Genomic DNA, 22063 nt, shown 5'->3' on the forward strand with positions numbered 1-22063 from the left:
CTTTGCATTTCTTTTTTTTTATTATTATTTTTTATTTAAACATCTTGATTACACATATGATTGTGATTAGGTTTCAGTCATGTAAAGAACACCCCCTTCACCAGTGCAACATTCCCACCGCCAATGTCCCAAATCTCCCTCCATCCCACCCCACCCCTCCAGACAGGCTTTCCAGTTCCCTCATTCATTCACATGATTATGGTAGTTCTCTGTGTAGTTATTTCTAAAACTGCACTCACCACTCTTTGTGGTGAGCTTCATGAAGTGAGCTGGAAGTTCCAGCCCTCCTCTCAGTGTCTCTGAGGATTGTTGCAAAAATGACTTTTATTTTTCTTAAAACCCATAGATGAGTGAGACTATTCTGCTTCTCTCTCTCCCTCTGACTTATTTCACTCAGCATGATAGATTCCATATGTACATCCATGTATAGGAAAATTTCATGACTTCATCTCTCCTGACGGCTGCATAATATTCCATTGTGTATATGTACCACAGTTTCTTTAGCCATTCGTCTGTTGAAGGGCATCTTGGTTGTTTCCAGAGCCTGGTTATTGTGAATAGTGCTGCAATAAATAGAGGTGTGAGGAAGGGGTTTTTGTATTGTATTCTTGTGTTCTTAGGGTATATCCCTAGGAGTGGAATAGCTGGGTCGAATGGAGCTCAATTTCCAGATTTTGGAGGAATCTCCATATTGCTTTCTATAGAGGTTGGACTAGACAGCATTCCCACCAGCAGTGGATAAGAGTTCCTTTCTCAGGCCCCGGAGAGATAGCACAGTGGCGTTTGCCTTGCAAGCAGCCGATCCAGGACCAAAGGTGGTTGGTTCGAATCCCGTGTCCCATATGGTACCCCGTGCCTGCCAGGAGCTATTTCTGAGCAGACAGCCAGGAGTAACCCCTGAGCATCGCCAGGTGTGGCCCAAAAACCAAAAAAAAAAAAAAAGAGTTCCTTTCTCTTCACATCCCCACCAGCACTGATTGTTCTCATTCTTTGTGATGTATGCCAATCTCTCTGATGTGAGATGGTATTTCATTGTTGTTTTGATTTGCATCTCCCTGATGATTAGTGACAAGGAGCATTTTTTCATGTGCCTTTTGACATTTGTATTTCTTTTTTATCAAAGTGTCTGTTCATTTCTTCTCCCCATTTTTTGATGGGATTAGATGTTTTTTTCTTGTAAAGTTCTGTCAGTGCCCTGTATATTTTGGATATTAGCCCCTTATCTGATGGGTGTTGGGTGAATAGTTTCTCCCACTCGGTGGGTGGCTCTTGTATCCTGGGCACTATTTCTTTTGAGGTGCAGAAGCTTCTGAGCTTAATGTATTCCCATCTGTTGATCCCTACTTCCACTTGTTTGGAAAGTGCAGTTTCCTCCTGGCTTTGCATTTCTTTCTCCTCTTAGAAATGGAAATTGACTGAGGTCACCCAATCTGGAGTGTTGTAGTTGAAGGAAGTATTACTTGTCTGGATTAAGATGCTGTTCCTCTGACTTGTCATTCACACACTGCAGTGCTTTAGTTACTTTACTGAACAGATGAGGGGTCCGTGAGCTGCCTAGTAAAGCTGGAGCGGACTCTGCTGGCTGAAGTCTTTTCTACCCACAGCCCCTCAAAAATGACCACCACCAAATTAAAAAAAAAACACACTTAAGGGGAAGGAGCAATAGCACAGGGAGATGTTTACTTGGCACACAGCCCAACCTGGGCTTGATCCCCAGCGTTCCATATGGTCCCCTGAGTCTATAGCAGTAATTTCTGAGCACAGTCAGGAGCACCACAGGCATGACCCCAAAACAAAACAACAAACACACACACACACACACACACACACACACACACACACATTAACCTATCTAACATCTGAAGACTGTTTCCAAAGATTAATTATGTATGCATACTGTCTGTCTGAGGTCTCAATGGGAGACTAATGCTCCATTCTCCAGCCCAAACTAATCACATTTGATGTTTCAAATTAGACCTAATAGTGACTGGAAATTGCTTTTGATTTTTTTCAAAAATAGTGCCTTTTGACTCACTTCGATATACACATTGTTTTCTTTCCCACCCCCCTTAACATTTGATCCTATGTTAACTGAAGAGTTTTTTCTTTTTTAAGAAGCTGGGGATCAGCTTCTTCTAGATTGCTGAGTCCTTTAACCAGATCAACCACTAACAGATGAGAACCTCTATATTTTCTGTCATTCTTTTGATATAGATTTTATGCTAATGCACAGAGGAATTGCTCTTTCTTCACTAGAGAAAGCTATTGTAATTGATGCCTACCTTTCTCCCAGAGCCCCAGCAGGGCTCAGATGTGCTATCCTTGGCTGGTGGCTCCTTGTGAGGTGCTTTCTGTAAGAGAAAGGCACAGAGAAAGACTCATGCTTCAACCTGCATTGCTCTGATTCTGGGAGGATGAAGCAGGAGGGAGTCCCACTGCCTGTCTCAGCCACCTTCTGTTTCTCTTCATCTTTTCTGAGCAACCACACTTCTTTCTCAGCTAAGGCATTTGCAGGCTCCAGTTCAATAGGCTAGGGTCGAAGGATTTCAGGGGAGAAGCAGACTTTATTCCAACTGCTATTTGAAACCCAGCAATAAGTAAGGAGCTTCAATGTCCTGCTTTCTTGCTTCTGCTCAGAATCTTCACCAATATTCATTCTTTTTTTTGGGGGGGGGGAGCTTTTTGGGCCACACCCATTTGATGCTCAGGGGTTACTCCTGGCTAAGCACTCAGAAATTGCCCCTGGCTTGGGGAGACCATTTGGGATGCTGGGGGATCGAACTGTGGTCCTTCCTTGGCTAGCACTTGCAAGGCAGACACCTTATCTCTAGCGCCACCTCACCGGCCCCAATTCTTGACTATAGGTTTAGTAGCCCATGAAAATAATAACACCCTCATTGAACAGTTCAGCAACCGAATGTTTACTGGCCAGTAACCACACAATACTGGGACTGCTGTAGTGAGGAAGGTAGAGACCAAGCCTGCCTCCAGAGATGCTGGGCGCTGCTGGGGAAATCAGGCAAAATCACACACCCAACTCTGTTATCACAAATAATGATAGAGTTTTGTGCATAACACACATTTTTGTTTTCTCAGTGTTAGGCCTGGAAAATAGAAACATAAATTAAAACAAGTTCTAGTCAGCTGGGTGCAGTGCTGGCAGAAAAATCTGTTAGCAACACAAACCGTTATACTGAGTAAGGGAAAGCCAGAAAAAATGAACATTTATTGAATACTGATTGCTATAATTCATGTAGCACTTAGCACACTTCAGGAACAGTCCTAGAACTTGATAGGGATTAGTTACCTCCTTGGTTACACAGCTGATCACAAGGGAAGTTACTGTGTAGTCTCAAGTTTAAAAAACACACAAATTTCCATGGAAGATTAAAGATCTAGGGGCCGGAGTGATAGCACAGCAGTAGGGCAGTTGCCTTGCATGTGGTCAAAACAGGAGGGACCCCAGTTCGATTCTCGCTATCCCATATAGTCCCTGAGCCTGCCAGGAGCGATTTTTTCAGTGCAGAGCTAGGTGTAACCCCTGAGCGTCATCGGGTGTGATACCACCCCCTCAAAAAAAAAAAAAGAAAAAAGATTAAAGATCTAAGTAGGGTAATTTGATCAGGACCAGCACTGAAACTCAAGTTTGCTGGGCTCTATTTTCTATGAAGCTTTTCTTGACTCTCTTCCTTCTAGATCTTCCTTTCTGCAAAGACCTTGATTCTCACAATAATTCTGTAAATCTCAAGTGATATTATCTAACAATATTTAGGCCTACAAGGCATAGAATTACACTTTGTTGGCTATTAAAATCTGAAGAGCAGTTTAAATTCCTATGTAGGTTATGTCCTGAAGTAGTTTATGTCAAGTCAAAGAAAAATATAGAGTATGCATAAGCAAAATTAATCAAAATTCACTGATAAACACATAAATATCACATTGTATTTCATTATTGTCTCTTGTTTTAAAAAATGTCAGTATGTTTATATTTGTAAGAAAATTAATTACATTTTTCCTTTGCTCATCTTAATGGGGAAGTAATTTTTACAAAGAATATGGTGACAAAACTATTAGTGTATGCCTTCTTAATGTACTAAGATTGTGTTATTTAAAAAAACAGAAAGGTAGAAGTTAATTTTAGGTGAATGTTTACAAAATATATTTAGTATATAAGTTTCTCCTTTAATTTATGACTTCTTAAAGTCATAAGAGTATTTTAAAAAAACGAACAGAAATGCAGAAGTTAGTTTTGGGTAAATGTTTACAAAATGTGTAGTATTTAGGTTTCTCCTTTAACCACTACATTTCTTTTGTTTATAAACAGAATATGTTTTTGGCCATCATCAATGATACTTACTCTGAAGTTAAATCTGATTTAGCCCAACAGAAAGCTGAAATGGAACTCTCAGATCTGATTAGAAAGGTATGATAAACCCTAATTTGTGAATAGCTGTGTTTATTTTGAAGCATCATTTGCAGAGTTGTTTATAGTGAGTTGTTTCAGGCATTCCATGTTCCAACACCAATCCTACCACCAATGTGGCCTTCCCTTCACTGATGTTCCCAGTTACCCACCTCCCTACAAAGCCCTTTAGCAGGCACAAACATTTAATTCATACTCCTTGTTACAGCAAAATGGCAAATGAATTTATTAAAAAGAAATATATCAGTAAGAGAATTTGTGATGATTGTATCTCACAGTGGTGCTACTAAAGTCACTGAGGATTTACCCAGCAAGTTGGTTCTAGTTGAGTCTTCTGTGTTATTTTATTTATTTATGTATTTATGTATTTATTTATTTACTTATTTATTTATTTATTTATTTATTTTTGGTCTTCGGGTCACGCTTGGCAGTACTCAGGGGTTACTCCTGACTCCACACTCAGAAATCACTCATGGCAGGCACAGGGGACCATATGGGATGCCGGGATTTGAACCACTGTCCTGCATGCAAGGCAAATGCCCTACCTCTATGCTATCTCTCCAGCCCCTTCTGTGTTCTTTTTAATACATTGAGCTTAGTGAGCTTCTGTGTAATATTCCCGTGAAACTTTCAGTGATCTGACTGGGCTACTAGTACTGTGAAATTTGGAGGAGATTTTGTTCCAGGAACTGTAATGTTGAGACAGTATATTATTTTAGCAGATTGATGAGACTTAGTTGTGGAGCTAGATCATTTCTATTCTAAAATATGTCAAGTGTGGGTTGGGGACTACTGGGCCTTCCAACAGGGAGAGGAATTTGTCCCCTGTTCTGAAAAGACCTTAAAATTCACAGCCCAGAGACAAGTCTACCTGAGACAATTTAGTAACTTAGCATCTTGTCCAAGTGGTATTTTTGTTTGTTTGGGAGCCCCACTTGAAGATGCTCAGGAGTTACTCCGGACTCTGCGCTCAGGAATTACTCCTGGAAGTACTCAGGAGACTAAATGCTAGGGATTGAACCCACATTAGCTGCATGCAAGACAAGCCAGCTACCTGATGTACTTTCACTGTGGCCCCCCAATAAATGATGTCTGTTTTAGGCCAAATTTCCAAATCAGTGTTGATCTGTTGATACTCTTCAAAATGAAGAGTTGGTTGATATATTCCCAGAAGAATGCCAATGTTCTCTCTCTTAGAACTTTAGAACTAGAGATGTATATATTCTACTAGCTTGAATTTTATATATTTTATATATTTTTTATTTTAACACCATAGTTACAAAATTGTTCATAATAGTTTTTCCCCACAAATAAAATTGTTTATGATTAAGTTACAGTCATACAATAACAACCTCAACAGTTTCCCTCGCACCCTCCCTGATGTCCTCTTCCCCCCCATCCATCCTTTCTATCTGCCTATCTGCCTTTAAGGATTCTCTCTCTCTCTCTCTCACTCTAACTCTCTCTCTCTATTATCTATCTATCTATCTCTCACACTATATCTTTCTCTCTTCCTCTCTTTCTCTCCTCCTCCTACAACAAAGGGGGTGCCATGAATGCTCCTTTCATATTAGACCCTTCTTTATTCCACTCTTCCTACCATAGACTGCTCCTCCTAATCCTCATCTCATAGTCTCTAGATATCATCCCTCAGTGTCTTTTATTTTCCTTATATCCCACAGATGAGTGAGATTATTCTATGTTTATCCCTCTCCCTCTGACTCATTTCACTCAGCATTATTACTCTTCATGTCCATCTCCATGTATAAGCAAATTTTATGACTTCATTTTTCCTAACAGCTGCATAGTATTCCATTGTGTAAATAGACAACAATTTCTTTAGCCATCCATCTGTTGTCAGGCACCTGGGTTGCATACAGATTCTGACTGTTATAAATAGTGCTGCGATGAATATAGTGCAGAGGGCATTTTTATATTGTTATTTTTTGTGTGTGTGTTTCTAGGGTATATCTCTTGGAGTGGTATGACTGGATTATAAGGAAGCTCAATTTCCAGTTTTTTAAGGAATATCCATATTGTTTTCCAGAAAAACTGAACTAGATGGCATTCCTACCAGCAGTAAATGAGGGTTCCTTTCTCCCCACATGCATGGCAACACTGGTGTTCTTATTCTTTGTGATGTGTGCCGGTCTCTGTGGTGTGAGATGGTATTTCATTATTTGATTGGCAATTCCCTGGTGATCAGTGATGTGGAGCATTTTTTCATGTGTCTTTTGCCATCTGTATTTCTCCCTTAAGGAAATGTCTGTTCTCCCCATTTATTGATGGTCATCTGTTTTTTTTTATGTTCAGTTTTTACATCTTATATAGAAACTGTACCTTATATCACACACACACACACACACACACACACACACACACACACACACATTCTCTCTCTCTCTCCTCTCTCCTTTCCTCTCTCCTCTCTCCTCTCTCCTCTCTCCTCTCTCACCAGTACCTTATATATCTCTCTCTCGGTAACCAGTACCTTATATACCTTAAGATATTAGCACTTTATCATATGAGTTTTGGGTGAATAGTTTCTCCCATTCTGTGGGTAGCCTTTGTATCCTAGTTTCCTTTGAAGTGCAGAAGCTTCTCAGTTTAATGTAGTCCCATTTGTATATCTCTGCTTCCACTTGCTTGGATAGTGGTATTTCCTATTTGAAGATGCCTTTTGTCTCAATGTCCTGGAGTGGTTTGCCTATGTTTTCCTCTGTGTACCTTATGTTTTCAGGTCTGGTATCAAGATCTTTTTTTGTTTTGTTTTGGTTTTGGTGTTTGGGCCACACCTGGTGATGCTCAGCGATTACTCCTGGCTATGTGCTGAGAAATCACTCCTGGCTTGGGGGACTATATGGGACACTGGGGCATTGAACCACAGTCCATCCTAGGCTAGCACACACAGCTTTACACCCTGTGGCATCACTTCAGCCCCTTGTATCAAGATCTTTAATACATTTTGATTTGACCTTTCTGCATGGTGTTACAGAGAGGTCTGAGTTCATCTTTCTGTATGTAATTGACCAGTTTTCCCCACCACCACTTGTTTAAGAGCCTTTACTTGCTCAATTTTACATTTGTTGCCCCTTTATCAAGAATTAATTGGTTGGATGACTGGGGAACTTTCTCTGAATACTAAAGTCTATTTCATTGATCTGAGGTACTATCTTTATGCCAAATCGATGTTGGTTTTGTTTTTTGGGGGGGTTATTTTGGTTTTTGGATCATACCTAGCAGTGTTCAGATTAGTCCTGGCTCTACGCTCAGAAATCACTCCTGGAAGGCACGAGGGACCAGATGGGATGTCGGGATTCGAACCTCCATCTGTCCTGGATCGACAATGTGGCAGGCTGGAGGGGGTTTTTTGCCTGCAAGACAAATGCCCTACCACTGTGCTATATCTCCGACCCCAATCCATACTGTTTTAATGACAGTTGCTTTATAATACAGTTTAAAGTTTGGGAAAGTGATGCCTCCATTTTCTTTTTCCTAAGTGTTAGTTTAGCTATTCGTGGGTGTTTATAGTTTCAAATGAATTTCAGAAATGTTTGATCCATTTCTTTGAAGAATGCATGGATATCCTTAGAGGGATTGCATTAAATGTATACAATGCTTTGGGGAGTATTGCCATTTAATTTTTTTTATTTAAAGAAAATGTATCACATAGTTGACATAACTGATCATAATATATTTGTTTCAAGATGATGGAAAACAAAGTTATTTAAAAAATAGAAAGGATATAGAAAGAGAAACAAAAAATAGAATGTAAGAGAAGGAAAAAGAAAAGCAAAAGTTTAGTAGCAAATATAGTTGTGAAAATTATATCTACAATAAGGTCGCTAATACAGTAGCAGAAAATTTAGTAAGCTCTTTTTAAAGATAGATAAAAAATAAATAAAAAGGGGTTGTTGTTTGTATAGGCACAGCAAAATATGGGAGAAATAGAAAGAAAAAGACTTTAGGCCTAAAAACAGGAAGACCTTACCGAAGAAGTATTCTGGCATAAGACCAACTCCTGGGTCAGGCATACTCGGTTGTCCAATGGTGAATATGATATTAATTATGGAGTCCTAGTGGGGTTGGATGATGGTGAGATGGAGGGATGGTGAGGCCTTTCCCCTCCAGGCTGGACCACGCGCCTGCAACCCCCTCCAGCCTGCCGGATCGGCAGGGTTCAGGGTAGCATCGAGGAAATGACTCACAGCAGTCAGGTTTCAGGAGACATCAACTTGATTCAGGCCCTAGCCACCATGTGTGGCTCCTATGCTTAAATCTTTTACACCAGCTCCACAATAAGCCTTCCATTCAAGCCTGTCTCTTCTCCCTCCATCCCGCTTCTCCCTGAATCTCTCTGAATCCTCCCTTCCTGCCCCTCAGGCAATCCTTCTATTACCTTCCAAAGGCCCCTCCCAGAAATGGGCAGGTCTTACCATCAGGTAAAGTTAAGCAGGAAGATGGGGGTGAGGTGACAGTCCAACCCCAAAGTCTTTTTCTGGTTTTAGTAAAAGCTCTTCACAGTCACGGTTGTTACTATAGTTAGAGATCCTGGTTTCTGTACAGAACCTATGTCAAAGTCAGGGTGATAGGGAGCGTCTTCTGGTTTCATCTCACCATTAGGTGGCAATGCAGGTGGCAACTCTGCCCTGAAAGCAGGTTGTTGCTTTCACCAAGTCGTCGAAGTGTCATAAGAACCCTATGGAGTAAGTCAATACCAGGGCAGCAGTAGGGCCTTCCCTGGTAAAAGTTTGATTCCCAGTGCTGGTGTAGAAAACTGTGGTTATTGCCATATGGTATCCAAAGTTCAGGGGTGAGTGGTCAATGTCTGATCTTCTGAAGCCAAAGTCTAGTCTCTATGACAAGTGTTCAGGGTATAAGGCCCCACTGCAATATAAAATTTATATGCTCCTATCTCTATTAGATAAGAATTTGTTTGCACATATAAGATTTCCCCCATTTTAATGTGCCTATGCAAAAAAAGAATCAGTGCCACAAGGTATTACTGGTGCATAAGGAGCAAAAGTTCACAATGAAGGAAGGTAGGGGATAAGGGATCACTGAGAACAAATCAGTAGCAGCATAGAATCAGCTTCTTCTTAGGATGAGAGTATATTTTCACTGCTGATTGGCAGTTGGCTGGGGGTGGGGGGAATGTTCTGCTTCATGAGGAGTTATGAACTGATGGCAAAAAAGTGTTATGGGGGGGGAAATAACATATGGGGGATGAGGGAGTGAGGGATAGAAAAGAATTTGTAAGTTGGTAAGTAAAGGGGGGAGGAGGGATTATATATATATGACAGGGGAAATGACTATACAGTATCAACATTATATATTACAGGTGGACATTAGACAGGCATTGAGATGGTCAACACATACACTCATGTGCACACATAAACAGACACTGAGGATCAATCTATGGGTTACAGTTGAAAAGTTCACCCAGGTGAAATGGGACAGAATGCTTTAAAATATATAAAGCTAGCAAGTCAGATGGAAAGGTTTTTCATTTTAGGTCAATCATGATTGGTGAGGGTAAACTTTACTAAAGAAAGGCTTCATGGGTTAGATTGTTTATAGAGCATTTGGTGGGGGGTGGTTTGGGTCACACCTGGCAGCACTCGGGTTACTCCTGGCTCTATGCTCAGAAGTCGTTCCTGGCAGGCTCGGGGGACCATATGGGGTGCCGGGATTCAAACCACCATCCTGCATGCAAGGCAAATACCTTACCTCCATGCTATTTCTCCGGCCCACTATAGAGCATTCTTAAAAAAAAATAAATCATAATTTTCAAGTCTAAAAATCTAAGTGATATGAAAATGAGCACTGTATAGAAATCTACACCATGAAATACTATTTAGCGAGTCTTGAGCACCCAGTTTCCTTTTCCTAAAAGTAATCTAAAATCATGAGCATTGGGGGCCAGAGAGATAGCACAGTGGTCGGGCGTTTGCCTTGCATGTGACCAACTCAGGATAGACGGTGATTCTGTTTCTGGTTTCTCATATGGTCCCCGAGCCTGCCAGGAGCAATTTATGAGCACAGAGCTATGAGTAACCCCTGAGCACCACTGGGTGTGACCAATCCCCCCCCAGTTAAAAAATAAATAAAATCATGAGCATTATGGTATAATGGTGAACTACCTACAATTGAAAACAGATTACAATAACATATTGAATGAGTAAGCTCTGTAGCAGAAGATCATGGCATGTAGTTGCATATTCCACAACTTTCTGTGGACATAAACATTAAATTATATTAGCAGGCATAATCAAGTAGAAAACGAATCGTTAGAATCTTTGTCGTGACATTATCAAAATGAGCTCTGTCTTCTGAGTCTAAGATAGTAGAGCATAGCGATGTGGAGTTGGGGTGACCAACCTATACCTCCAAGTACCACTGTGGACAAAAGGATCAAGTAGTTATTATAGACATAGTAAAATTAAAACTACTTATAGCTAGCACTATAGTAGTGCTATAGAAGTGGGAGTCCAAATGTTTCCAACTGCATTCCGCACCCTTTTCTTGGATAAAAGCATTGGAACATTATTATAGATATCTATAAAGATCAGTTGATTAGACACCTGGTCAAACTAAACAGCTGTATCCGTTCTTGATGGGAGAGTTTAATCCAGGGATCCTCAAACTTTTTAAACAGGGGCCAGTTCACTGTCCTTCAGACTGTTGGAGGGCCAGATTATAGTAAAAATAAAAATTATGAACAAATTTCTATGCACACTGCATATATCTTTTTTAGAAGTGAAGAAACAAAATGGGAATAAATACAATATGTGGCCCGCGGGCCGTAGTTTGAAGACCCCTGGTTTAATCCATTGACATTTTAGGCAGCTATTGACAGAAAGGGCTGTTGTGCCATTATATTGTCTAGGATTATTGTTGTTGCAGTTGGGGATTTGGATTGTGTAATTGCTTTTTGATAGCTCATTTAGGGTCGGTTTAGTTAGTGCAAATATTGTAAGTTCTTTTTTTTTTTTTTTTTTTTTTTTAATTTTTTTTTTTTATTTAAACACCTTGATTACATACATGATTGGTAAGTTCTTTTTTGTCTGAGAATGTTTTTAACCTTTCTCCCAGGTAAATGAAAGTTTGCTGGGTAGTGGACTCTAGGTTGAAAGTTTCTTTCATTAGTTTAAGTATGTCATTCCACTCTTTACTTGCCTGGATTATTTTGAATGGAAGATCTGGTTTGATTCTTATGTTGTTTCCTTTATACTTGTGGGTTTTTTTTTTTTTTTCTCCCTTACTGCTTTAAAGAGTCAATCTCTCTTTGGTTTTTGCCATTTGGATTACTGGCTTTCTCCCTTTTTCCCAATATTTCCTTTAGTTATCTCTTACTTGCAGATCCAAAGTTCAGAATAAGCTGGGAAGAAAATTATATGGGTTAGTTTCTTTTTTTGTTTGCATTATGATTTTTAAAAATAAAAGAACCTGGGGCTGGAGCAATAGCACAGTGATAGAGCATTTGCCTTGAATGCAGCCAACCTGGGATGGACCCAGATTTAATTCCCAGCATCCCATCTCCCTAGCCTGCCAGGAGTGGTTTCTGAGTGCAGAGCCAGGAGTAACCCCTGAGTACCTCCAAGTGTGGCCCCAAAAAATAAAATAAAATAAAATAAAAGAACCTGGAACCAAAGTGAAAGTACAGCATTTGCCTTGCACACTGCCAGCCCAAGCTTCAATTCTTCAGCAACCCCATGTAGTCTCCTGAACCCTCCAGGAAAGATTCATGAGTGCAGAGTCAGGAGTAAGCCCTGAACACTGTCAAATGTGGCCCCAAAACTAAATAAATAAAAGAACCAATATTAACTTTAAAAATAAGTTAAGGCCAGAGAAATAGTACAGGGATTAAGGCACTTGCCTTACATATGGCCAACTCCAGTTCAACTTCCTGTACCATGTGTAGACCTCTGAGTTCTGCCACAAGTGATCCCTGATCACAGAGCCAAGGCTAACCTTGCGTATCAACAGCTATGACCCCAAAACAAACAGTGATGATAATTTATGGTCATAGAATTAGTATAGTAGGGCCGGAGCGGTGGTGCAGCAGTAGGGTGTTTGCCTTGCATGCAGCTGACTTAGACCGTGGTTTAATCCCCGGGTTTGATTCTTCTGACATCCTATATGGTCCCCCGAGCCAGGAGTGTTTTCTGAGTGCAAAGCTAGGAGTAACCCCTGAGCATCACCAGGTGTGGCCCAAAAACTGGGAAAAAAAAAAAAAAGAATTAGTATAGTAAATAAGATGCTTTTCCTATGTGCAGCCAACTTGCTTTAATCTGGCACTACATGGTTCCCTGAGCACAGACCAGAAGTAATCCTTGAATACCTCCAGGTGTAATCCAGCCTCCCATTCCCCCCACTCATACATATATATATATGTGTATGTATATATATATATATATACATACACACACACACACACACACACACACACACACACACACACACACACACACACAAGCACACATAATTTTAAAGACAAGAAAAAGTTGGCTATGGAACAGGTTCAATCCTTAGCATCTAGTATGATTGCCCAAGAATCAGAAGGATTAATTCTTGAGTGCAGAACCAGGAGTAAGAGTGTCACTGGTGTGGCCCAAAAATCAAAAAGAAAAAGCTGAGGCTTGTTTGTTTGATTTTGTTCGGGGGACACAGCCAGTGGTCCACAGGGGCTATGGCCAGCTCAGTGCTTGTGGATGGCACCTTGGTATTCTGGGAATCTAGCAGTGCCTACCATAGAGGCTCGTCTTTCGGCAGGGAAAGCCTGAGAGACCTCTCTGGCCTAGAAAAGTTTAACACAGGTATCTTGTAGTTATTGCTTTACCTTTGACTTTTTTAGAGAATTAAAAAATAATGATGAAAATAACCAAAAGAACAGGTTCATGGCTTAAGGCCAAGGTCTCCATGGTCTGTGAACATTATTTTGTACCTTTTCAGGAAGCATTTAATTGTTCCCCCTCACGGCAGGACAGGAAAGTCGGGCAGCTTTGTTCTTCTTAGTGTGACCTCATTATTTGGTCTAGAGTAGAAAACTTACACAACAACTCATAGCTGCATCAAAGTGCACGGCTCTGTGCCTAAGTTTGAATATATATGTGCCCTTCTTCACTTACTGAAGGCCCTGGCCCTTTATGTTGAGCTCTTCCCAGGCAAATGCGATGGAGAACTCAGAAATATGTTTCTGATTCATTCGACACAAACCTGTTTCAAATACCAGGTTCATGCTGGCTCTCTCTGAATGGACAGCCAAGCAAACTCAAGTTTCTTCTGCATCACAGGGTTACCATAAAGCCTTGGTTAAACTAAAGCTGAAAAAAAACACTGTGGACGATATCTCAGAGAGTCTGCGGCAAGGAGGTGGCAAGTTAAACTTCGATGAACTGCGACAAGATCTCAAAGGGTAAGGACTTCAGAGGCTAAAATGACAGCATGTTTCAAGACACCTATGTTTGCATCGCCCACCTGGTTTGATTCCTGGCACTCTTATGGTCACCTCCCAAGCTGTACCACAGTGATGATCCCTGAGCACAGTGCCAAATGGAAGCCCTAGATAATGTCTTCCTATAGAGATGAATTAACACTGGTTTCTTGCCCAACTACTGGGACATCTCCAAGAGTTGGTTTCTTTCTGGAACACTATACCACTCCCCCAACTTCCTCACACACACACACACACACACAAATTCACTGATTTTTCCCACTGGCATTTCACTGTCACTGTTTTGAGGTTGGACTATGTTCATGAGCAGGTTTATTCACAGCCTCTCCATTTCAGGAAGGGCCATACTGATGCAGAGATTGAGGCGATTTTCACCAAGTATGACCAAGATGGAGACCCAGAACTGACAGAACATGACCATCAACAAATGAGAGACGACTTGGAGAAAGAGAGGGTAAGTCTAGGTCTTTGTGTAAGAATGTGTGTCTTTGTGGTTCTCTACCAATCCATGATTTCCTCCCTGTTTGCTCCAAAATAACAATATAAGAATGCATTAAGATCACTTAAATGTTTAGTAGAAGAATGAAGTATGAGGGCTGACAAAGCCAAAGGGAAGGGGACAGTGATTGTGGCTTTCCTAGCAGGGCAGTCAACTTGCCTGTATAAGGCTCTGGCTGCCATCTCCAACACAGGAAAGCAAGAAAAAGAAATAAATACGAAGAAAGTAATTGTAGAAGAGTGAAATAGGGAACAAAGTAGCAAAGCAGAGTGGGTAGGGCATTTGCCTTGCACATGGCCGACCCAGGTTTGATCCCCAGCATCCTATAAGCACTGCCAGGAGTCTTTTTTTTTTTTTGTTTTTGTTTCTGGGCCACACCCGGCGGTGCTCAGGGATTACTCCTGGCTGTCTGCTCAGAAATAGCTCCTGGCAGGCCCGGGGGACCATATGGGACACTGGGATTCGAACCAACCACCTTTGGTCCTGGATTGGCTGCTTGCAAGGCAAACACCACTGTGCTATCTCTCCGGGCCCCAGGAGTCATTTTTGAGCTCAGAGCCAGATGTCATCCCTGAGCGCCACCGGATGATGTCACCCAAAAAAAAAACAAAAAACTGTAAAGCAGGGGTCTCAATTTTTTGCCGCAGGAGGCAAAATCGGGGTGATCCTTGAGTGCAAAGTCAGTAGTAAGCCTTGAACATTGGGGTGTGTGACCCAAACAACTAAAAACAAAACAAAACAAAAAAAGATTCCTCTAGGGCAGGGCCACAAAATGTTGTACGGAGGGCCGTTTGCGGCCCGCAGGTTGTGAGTTTGCGACCCCTGCTGTAAAGTAAAATAATCAGACTACAAACAAAACTAAAAAGTATATTTTGTAAATAATAAAGAGAGCCGGAGCAATAGTACGGTGGTAGTGTTGAGGTAAAGTGTGTAAGTCACACTTTACCCTTGAGCGCTGCCAGGTATGGCCTAAAAACTGAAAAAATAAACGAGCACATTTACTTATAAGACCAGTCCATGATTTGAGTCTTTATTGTCATCATCAGCTTGAACAGAAGAGTAGTCACAGTCTCCACCACCAACATGATCATGTACATCAAGTGCTGTCTGGAGATGCTGAAGCATTGTTCTCAAGCATGTGCAGTGAACAAAACTAATCTTCCATTCACATCATTGTCACAGTTATGAAACTTAAAATTTCAATTACCTAGTTCAATTCCTAGCACCACATAGGGTCCCACAAGCTTTTCCAGAAGTAATCCCTGAGTGCAGAGCCAGAAGTAAGCCCTAACATCACCAGGCTGGCTTTAAAATAAAGAAATGGCTTTTCAAAACCAAAACACATCCATGGTGATGGAGATAAAGGGACAAAAATGACTACTGTACTGAAAAGTACCTTTCCCAGGAAGAACTTATACCACACATCCCCATGCTAGCTGTAGAAGATTTTACCCGTCCCTTGAGTGTGAGCAAGAAAGCAAGGAGTGAGATTTGCACGAGGTGGTCTGCAGTCAGAATTCTTTCCTAAGTGCTGGAGATGGAAGCTGGGGCTTCCTCATCAGAGCACTTTCTCTATTTCACACAATACCCCAGCCTTCCATCCCAGCTCCCACGTATCACTCCACCTCTGCACATATTGAGTGCCTTATCTAATTTTCCTTTTGCAAATGTGATGAGACAACTCCTTCACTTCCTTCATCCTTGCCATGCTGTGTTCTTGATGTTCTTTAATGTGCCAGACAAAATCAGCACTTTCCTGCTGGCCTTCTCGTCTGTGACTCTGGAGGGTATGGAAGGCTCCTCCCGTGATCCCTCTCTCTCCACAAGCCCCTCACTTGATACCCCTTGTTCCTCAGGAGGACCTAGACTTGGACCACGGCTCTTTGCCACGTCCCCTGAGCAGCCGCAGCTTTCCCCGAAGCCTGGATGACTCAGAGGAGGAGGAGGACGAGGACAGTGGGCACAGCTCCCGGAGGAGGGGCAGCATCTGCAGCAGCGTCTCCTACGAGGAGTTTCAGGTGTAAGTGCTGGACAGGCCAACGAGGGCCAAGCCCAGACTGGGCCCAGCCCTTCCTAGCCCTCCCATCGCAATGTGCTAGTTCTCTGGGGGGCCGTGAGTACTTGGCAGCAGCCACTCCCAGGATTGGTCCACCCACTATGCAGGCCTGTGTGGGCTCAGTGCTCAGGGGAGACTGAGTGTTCAGGTCCCCCCTATGCTGGGGGCACCTTGTAGGTTGAACCTGGGATCTCCTTCCTCTTGCTGAGCCCTGAGCATCCTATCTCTGTGGCTTCCTCTCACTGGTTTTTCTAAAACACATAGTTGTTGCTTGCTCTTTATATGAGGAATATGTTTATTAAAGGGCCATTAGCTTATAAAGATGAAAAACATTACAATATTTCCTATTCACACCCACCAGTATGAATTAACATTTTATGTACTCGTTCCCTGTTGTTGCTTGGAAGCAGTGCTGGCAGAAACGCCGCTCTGGACCTGGTGTTGTAGGTTGGACAGATAGATCAGTGTGGGACTCAGTGGTGCTGGAATCCCCAGGAACACACACTAGCAGCACTGGGGCTGAACATGGGTCTTCACACTCGAACTTTGAACATCTGCCAGGCCTCTGTCTTCATGACCTACATGTGGTGGGTGCCTCTACCACAGGAGTTTTATTCTTTCCTTATTTTCTTTGAAGAAGCATTCCTTTCTTCTTTTCTTTCTTTCAAAATAAATGCCTTTAGGTAACGAGGATTACCTGTCATGATTTTTTTTTTTTGGTTTTTGGGCCACACCCGGTGGTGCTCAGGGGTTACTCCTGGCAGGCACGGGGGACCATATGGGACACCGGGATTCGAACCAACCACCTTTGGTCCTGGATCAGCAGCTTGCAAGGCAAACGCCGCTGTGCTATCTCTCCGGGCCCACCTGTCACGATTTTGTTGTACAAAGTTAGTGCACCTTCACCATGGTTTTTACTCTCAAGTTTCCTTGGACATGACGAGTCTCCTGCTGCTTCCAAGCATTTTTTTCTTTGTCTTTGAACTTCTATTATGTATGATACATACATAATCTTCGATGTGTAATGTTTTCATCAAATTAGGAAGTTTGCAGCATTATTTCTTCAAATCTTTTTCTGCTTTTCTTTGTCTTCTCCATATAGAACGTAGATCTCCAGTAATGCATGTATTGGCAGGTCTTAATGCTTTGCAAGATTTCCTATAGTTCTTTTTTTGTTTCCTTCAGATTTCTCAGCCTTGATCCACATCTGTTCATATGTACAATCCATTCTTCTGCTAGTCACATCAGCTATTGAGACACTAGTGATTTTTATCTTATTGATGGTGTTTACTATTCTCAAATATCTCAGTCTCTTGGTGAGATATCTCATTATACCACCCTTAATATAATTATGCATGATTCCTTTAAGTTTTTTTTTCCTTTTTTTTTTTATTTTGATCATAGTGGCATACATATTGTTGACAATAATACTTTAGGTACATATTTACATAAAATCAGGGGGAATTCCCATCGCCAAATTGTCCTCCCTACACCTCCGTTTCTGTCCTACCTCCCATTTCCTTTTCCCTCACCCCAGGGCGGCTAGAATATGTGGCCCCTCTGTATCCAACCCACTACTTAGTAGTCTTGCACCTGTTTGGTCTTGATGCCTCCCTTATTTCCCCCTCTAACTGGAGGCTGGACTAGTTAGTTCAAGTTGCGTGGTTTTGTTTGAAAAAGAGAAAAGTAAGTAATAAACTGGGGTAAGAATCTAATACCCCGAAAATGGGCGGAGTCCTTCTAAAGGCTCTCATCATCAATTTGGGAGATGGAGAAAAGGAAGGTGAAACACTCCACTAGTACCAAAAGAAGTATCAAATATCCAGTGAGGGCTCCAGCTATATCGATAAGCACCTCAAAGAACAGACAAAACAGACAAACCAACAACAACAAAAAAAAACAGACAAACAAAAATCACGCCATGGTCTTAAATTGAGAAACCTGGTATAGCACATAACGAAAGAAAAGAAAGGAAGAGGGGCCGGAGAGATAGCATGGAGGTAAGGCATTTGCCTTGCATGCAGAAGGTTGGTGGTTCAAATCCTGGCATCCCATATGGTCCCCTGAGCCTGCCAGGAGCGATTTCTGAGCACAGAGCCAGGAGTAACCCCTGAGTGCTGCCAGGTGTGACTCAAAAACCAAAAAAAAAAAAAAAAAAGAAAGGAAGAAAAAAAAATAAGTATAATTGGGGACAACACTTTCAATAATCACACCCAAACAGAAAAATCGACCAAAATAGATAGATAAATCAAAAATAATAATAACAATAATAAATGAAGGTAATATATATATTTATATAAAAAATAACCAAGATTTTGTGCTTTTTGTATTTGTTTTTTCCCTCCTGCCCTGGCACAGTAAATATTGGGGTCATTCGAAAAGGAATTCACTTGGCCTAAGATATATGGGGTTTCTCCGACCTTGGAGCATACTGTCATGGGATCAACTCTAGACTTTGCTCATGATCAGGATCCTTTACTTTCCCGATGGTGTTTTTTTTTTGTTGTTGTTGTTTTGTTTTTGTTTGTTTGTTTGTTTGTTTTTTGGTGTGTGGAAGACTTCTGCTCTATGTTTAGAGGTCTCAGTATCTGCACAGATCCTGAGGTGGGACTTATGATGAAGTCAGTCTTTGTGGTTCTAGAGGTTCTGTTACCTCAGTGTCATTTTAGTCCATCTTCTGTGGTTGGTGATCTTGGTCTTTGCACTGAACCTAGGGTGGCACCTAGGATAGCGTCTTTCTTTGTGCTTCCAAAAGCCCCATTCCGTTACAATTGTCTCTGCCGGACCTTTGGGATTGGGGATCATGATTATTGTGCAGGTCATAGTTCAAGCCCTAAACTAGGGCTTTTTTTATTGGTCCCAAGACGTATACAGTCTGGTCGTGGTTCTTGCAGCCAGTCATCTGCAAATCCCGATCTTGGTTTTTGGACTTACCAAAGGGTGCCAAGATCCTTTAAGTTTTTTTAATAGTTTTTTTATGCCCACTTTGTTCTGGGTTTCCAAGTTTATTTGATCCTATCAAAAGCCATTTCTCTTTTGTTTGTTTGGTTTTGGACCATACTCAGCAATGCTCAGGAGTAACTACTAGCTCTACCCTCAGGAATTACTCCTGGTGGTAATTGGGGGACCGGGGATCAAACCTGGGTTGGCCATATGCAAGCCAAATGCCCTACTCTCTATACTAACATGCTAGTCCCAAAAAGCAGTTTCTATCAATTGCTTTATCCACAGCACACCCAGATCAATCCATGGCTTCACAAGATTTTCTAAGCCCCACCAGGAATGATCCCTGAGCATAAAGTCAGGCAAGAGTAAGCCCTGGGTATGGTTGCGTGTGGCCAAAAACCAAAACAAATAAGCATTGTCAGGGTGGGGCATCAGTGAAATAATACAGAGGGTAGGGCACTTGCCTTGCACGAAGATAACCAAGTTTAATTCTTCGACACTCCAGATGGACCCCCCCCAAGCATTATCAGATTACCCTTGAGTGCAGATCCAGGAGTAAGCCCTGGGTCCAAATCCCCAAAACTCCAAATTACCTCCAAGTAATAGTTAAGTACCTTCACACTACACTCCATAAGTTCTAGTGCCATCCACACATCCTTCTCTGCTTGACCCTTTTCATGTTCCCTCTTCCCCCTTCCCCCCCCCCACACACACACATGTAAGCACCCATGTCAGGGTTCTGTCCACTAAAGGAAAGGTTCCTGGAGTTTTCACTGCAGCAGATCCTCATGATTTGTCATCTCCTTGGTCCTCACAGGCTCGTGAGGCGCGTGGACCGGGTGGAACACTCCATTGGCAGCATCGTGTCCAAGATTGACGCCGTGATCGTGAAGCTGGAGATCATGGAAAGAACCAGGCTCAAGAGGAGAGAGGTGCTGGGAAGGCTGTTGGACGGAGTGGCAGAGGTGAGGTGCCTGGGAGGAAGATCAGAGATGGTCGGAGGTTGACCCTTGCTTTGCCTTTTTATTCTTGTCTCTTGTATGTTGGGATCATATCTGGGATATGATATCTATTGGATATATATCCAATAGTGCTCATAGGGATCTATGCAGAGCATGGGATCAAACCCAGGGGCCCTACATCCAAAACACAGGCCTCAACCCTATATTCTCTCTCTGGCCTGGGAGGTTTATTTTCTCATACCCACATACTGATGGTCTTGCCTGCAACTAAATAATAGAAGTAAGCCCAAAAAAGATTATTCCAACATGCTCTCTCATACCACAGTTCCTCTGATCTGACTACACTTCAAGCAGAGTAGGTGATCCCCACATTTCTCAGGCAGCTGCTAAGCACAGGAGCCCGCTTCCCCCTGCCCCTGACATCCTGCTTTCTGTTTCTTCACTAGGATGAACGGCTGGGTCGGGACAGCGAGGTTCACAGAGAGCAGATGGAGCGGCTTGTGCGAGAAGAGTTGGAACGCTGGGACTGTGATGATGCAGCTCCTCAGATAAGTCACGGCCTGGGTAGCCCAGGGGCCCCCGCTGGCCAGCCTCAGCCCAGGGGCTCCTGCCCCTCCTCCTCACAGCCTGCAGAAGGAGTGGAAGGTGGCGGAGCGGCTGTTGGGAGCTCCGACACCCACATTTAGGCAGATTCCGTGTGTGTTCCTCATGGAGCGGTTGGACATCCCATCTTTCACAAGGGTGAGGTCTGTCTTCATTGTCGTCAGCCCTGCACTTTAATTTATTTTAGATAGAAACTTCCCATGGAGCAAAGATGTTTTCCTTCTCAGAAATCAAGGTGTAAATATTGAGGAAACAAAATTTGTGCCAAGTGCATCAAGTGGGATGCCCACCTCCGATGATGAGGCTCTCACTTAACAGTGAAGGAGCTTTGGATTAGTGGGAGAGAACTGTCAAAAGGCTTTTGAATTTTCTTTTCCCTTTTTTGCTTTTGGGGTCACAGCCAGTAGTGCTCCAGGGTTAAGCCTCTGTGCGTGGGCGTCACCTCCAGCATTGCTGAGGAAATGGGGCAATGCTGGGGATGGAACCTTGGCCTCCTGCATGCCAGGACTGCACTCAACCCGTTGAATTTTTTTCTCGGCCCTGAGATTTATTTTCAGCCACAGAGATCACTGTTTATTGTCGCCCTGTGTGCATGTAAAGTTGTGTTTCTATGCAAGCTTCTGTCCTGGGCATCAGGCATCAGGAAGGCTTTTGTTCCTAAAGGAGCCTTATATTTCAACTATCTTCTGGGGGTAAACTTTACTGAAAGACGACATGAAAGAGAACTCCAGAGTAGCTAATAGGCATGTAGGCAGTGGGACTAACTCTATCACCTTAATTTTTATACAATTTTCATTCTTATTTGAAATGAGCTGCATGAAACCACCAAAGATAATTATGGGTTAACCTCATTTCTAACCTGAACATAGAAGAACTGGAAGGAACCCAATCACTGAGTTTAACTTTCCCTAGTTAGTATAGTTATTTATTCATACCCACTCTCTCCCATATGATTCGATTCAATTTGCAACTGGTGTAATGTTAGAATTAATTTAGTAAGTTTGATTTACTAAAATTTTACCATGTACTGAAAGTTTTACCTGAGGAATTATGTTCACCTAGACAAAAAATTTTAAGGGAATTCTGAAATTCACATAAGAATAACAAAAATGGGGCT

At 42.1% G+C, this 22063-nt stretch overlaps 1 protein-coding gene across 1 annotated transcript in view; it reads left to right on the top strand.

The window, feature by feature from the left end:
* PKD2 (polycystin 2, transient receptor potential cation channel) overlaps positions 1 to 21694 on the top strand; it is a 62544-nt gene extending 40850 nt beyond the window's left edge. Inside the window, exons 10-15 of the mRNA XM_049789779.1 lie at positions 4325 to 4423; positions 13720 to 13841; positions 14217 to 14334; positions 16236 to 16399; positions 20199 to 20346; positions 20790 to 21694. Coding sequence (XP_049645736.1) covers positions 4325 to 4423; positions 13720 to 13841; positions 14217 to 14334; positions 16236 to 16399; positions 20199 to 20346; positions 20790 to 21029 — 891 coding nt within the window. The 3' untranslated portion in view covers positions 21030 to 21694. The remainder of the gene's footprint in view (positions 1 to 4324; positions 4424 to 13719; positions 13842 to 14216; positions 14335 to 16235; positions 16400 to 20198; positions 20347 to 20789) is intronic.
* Positions 21695 to 22063: the final 369 nt, after the last annotated feature.

The sequence above is a fragment of the Suncus etruscus genome, chromosome 16 (assembly GCF_024139225.1).
Source record: "Suncus etruscus isolate mSunEtr1 chromosome 16, mSunEtr1.pri.cur, whole genome shotgun sequence".
Classification (NCBI taxonomy): domain Eukaryota; kingdom Metazoa; phylum Chordata; class Mammalia; order Eulipotyphla; family Soricidae; genus Suncus; species Suncus etruscus.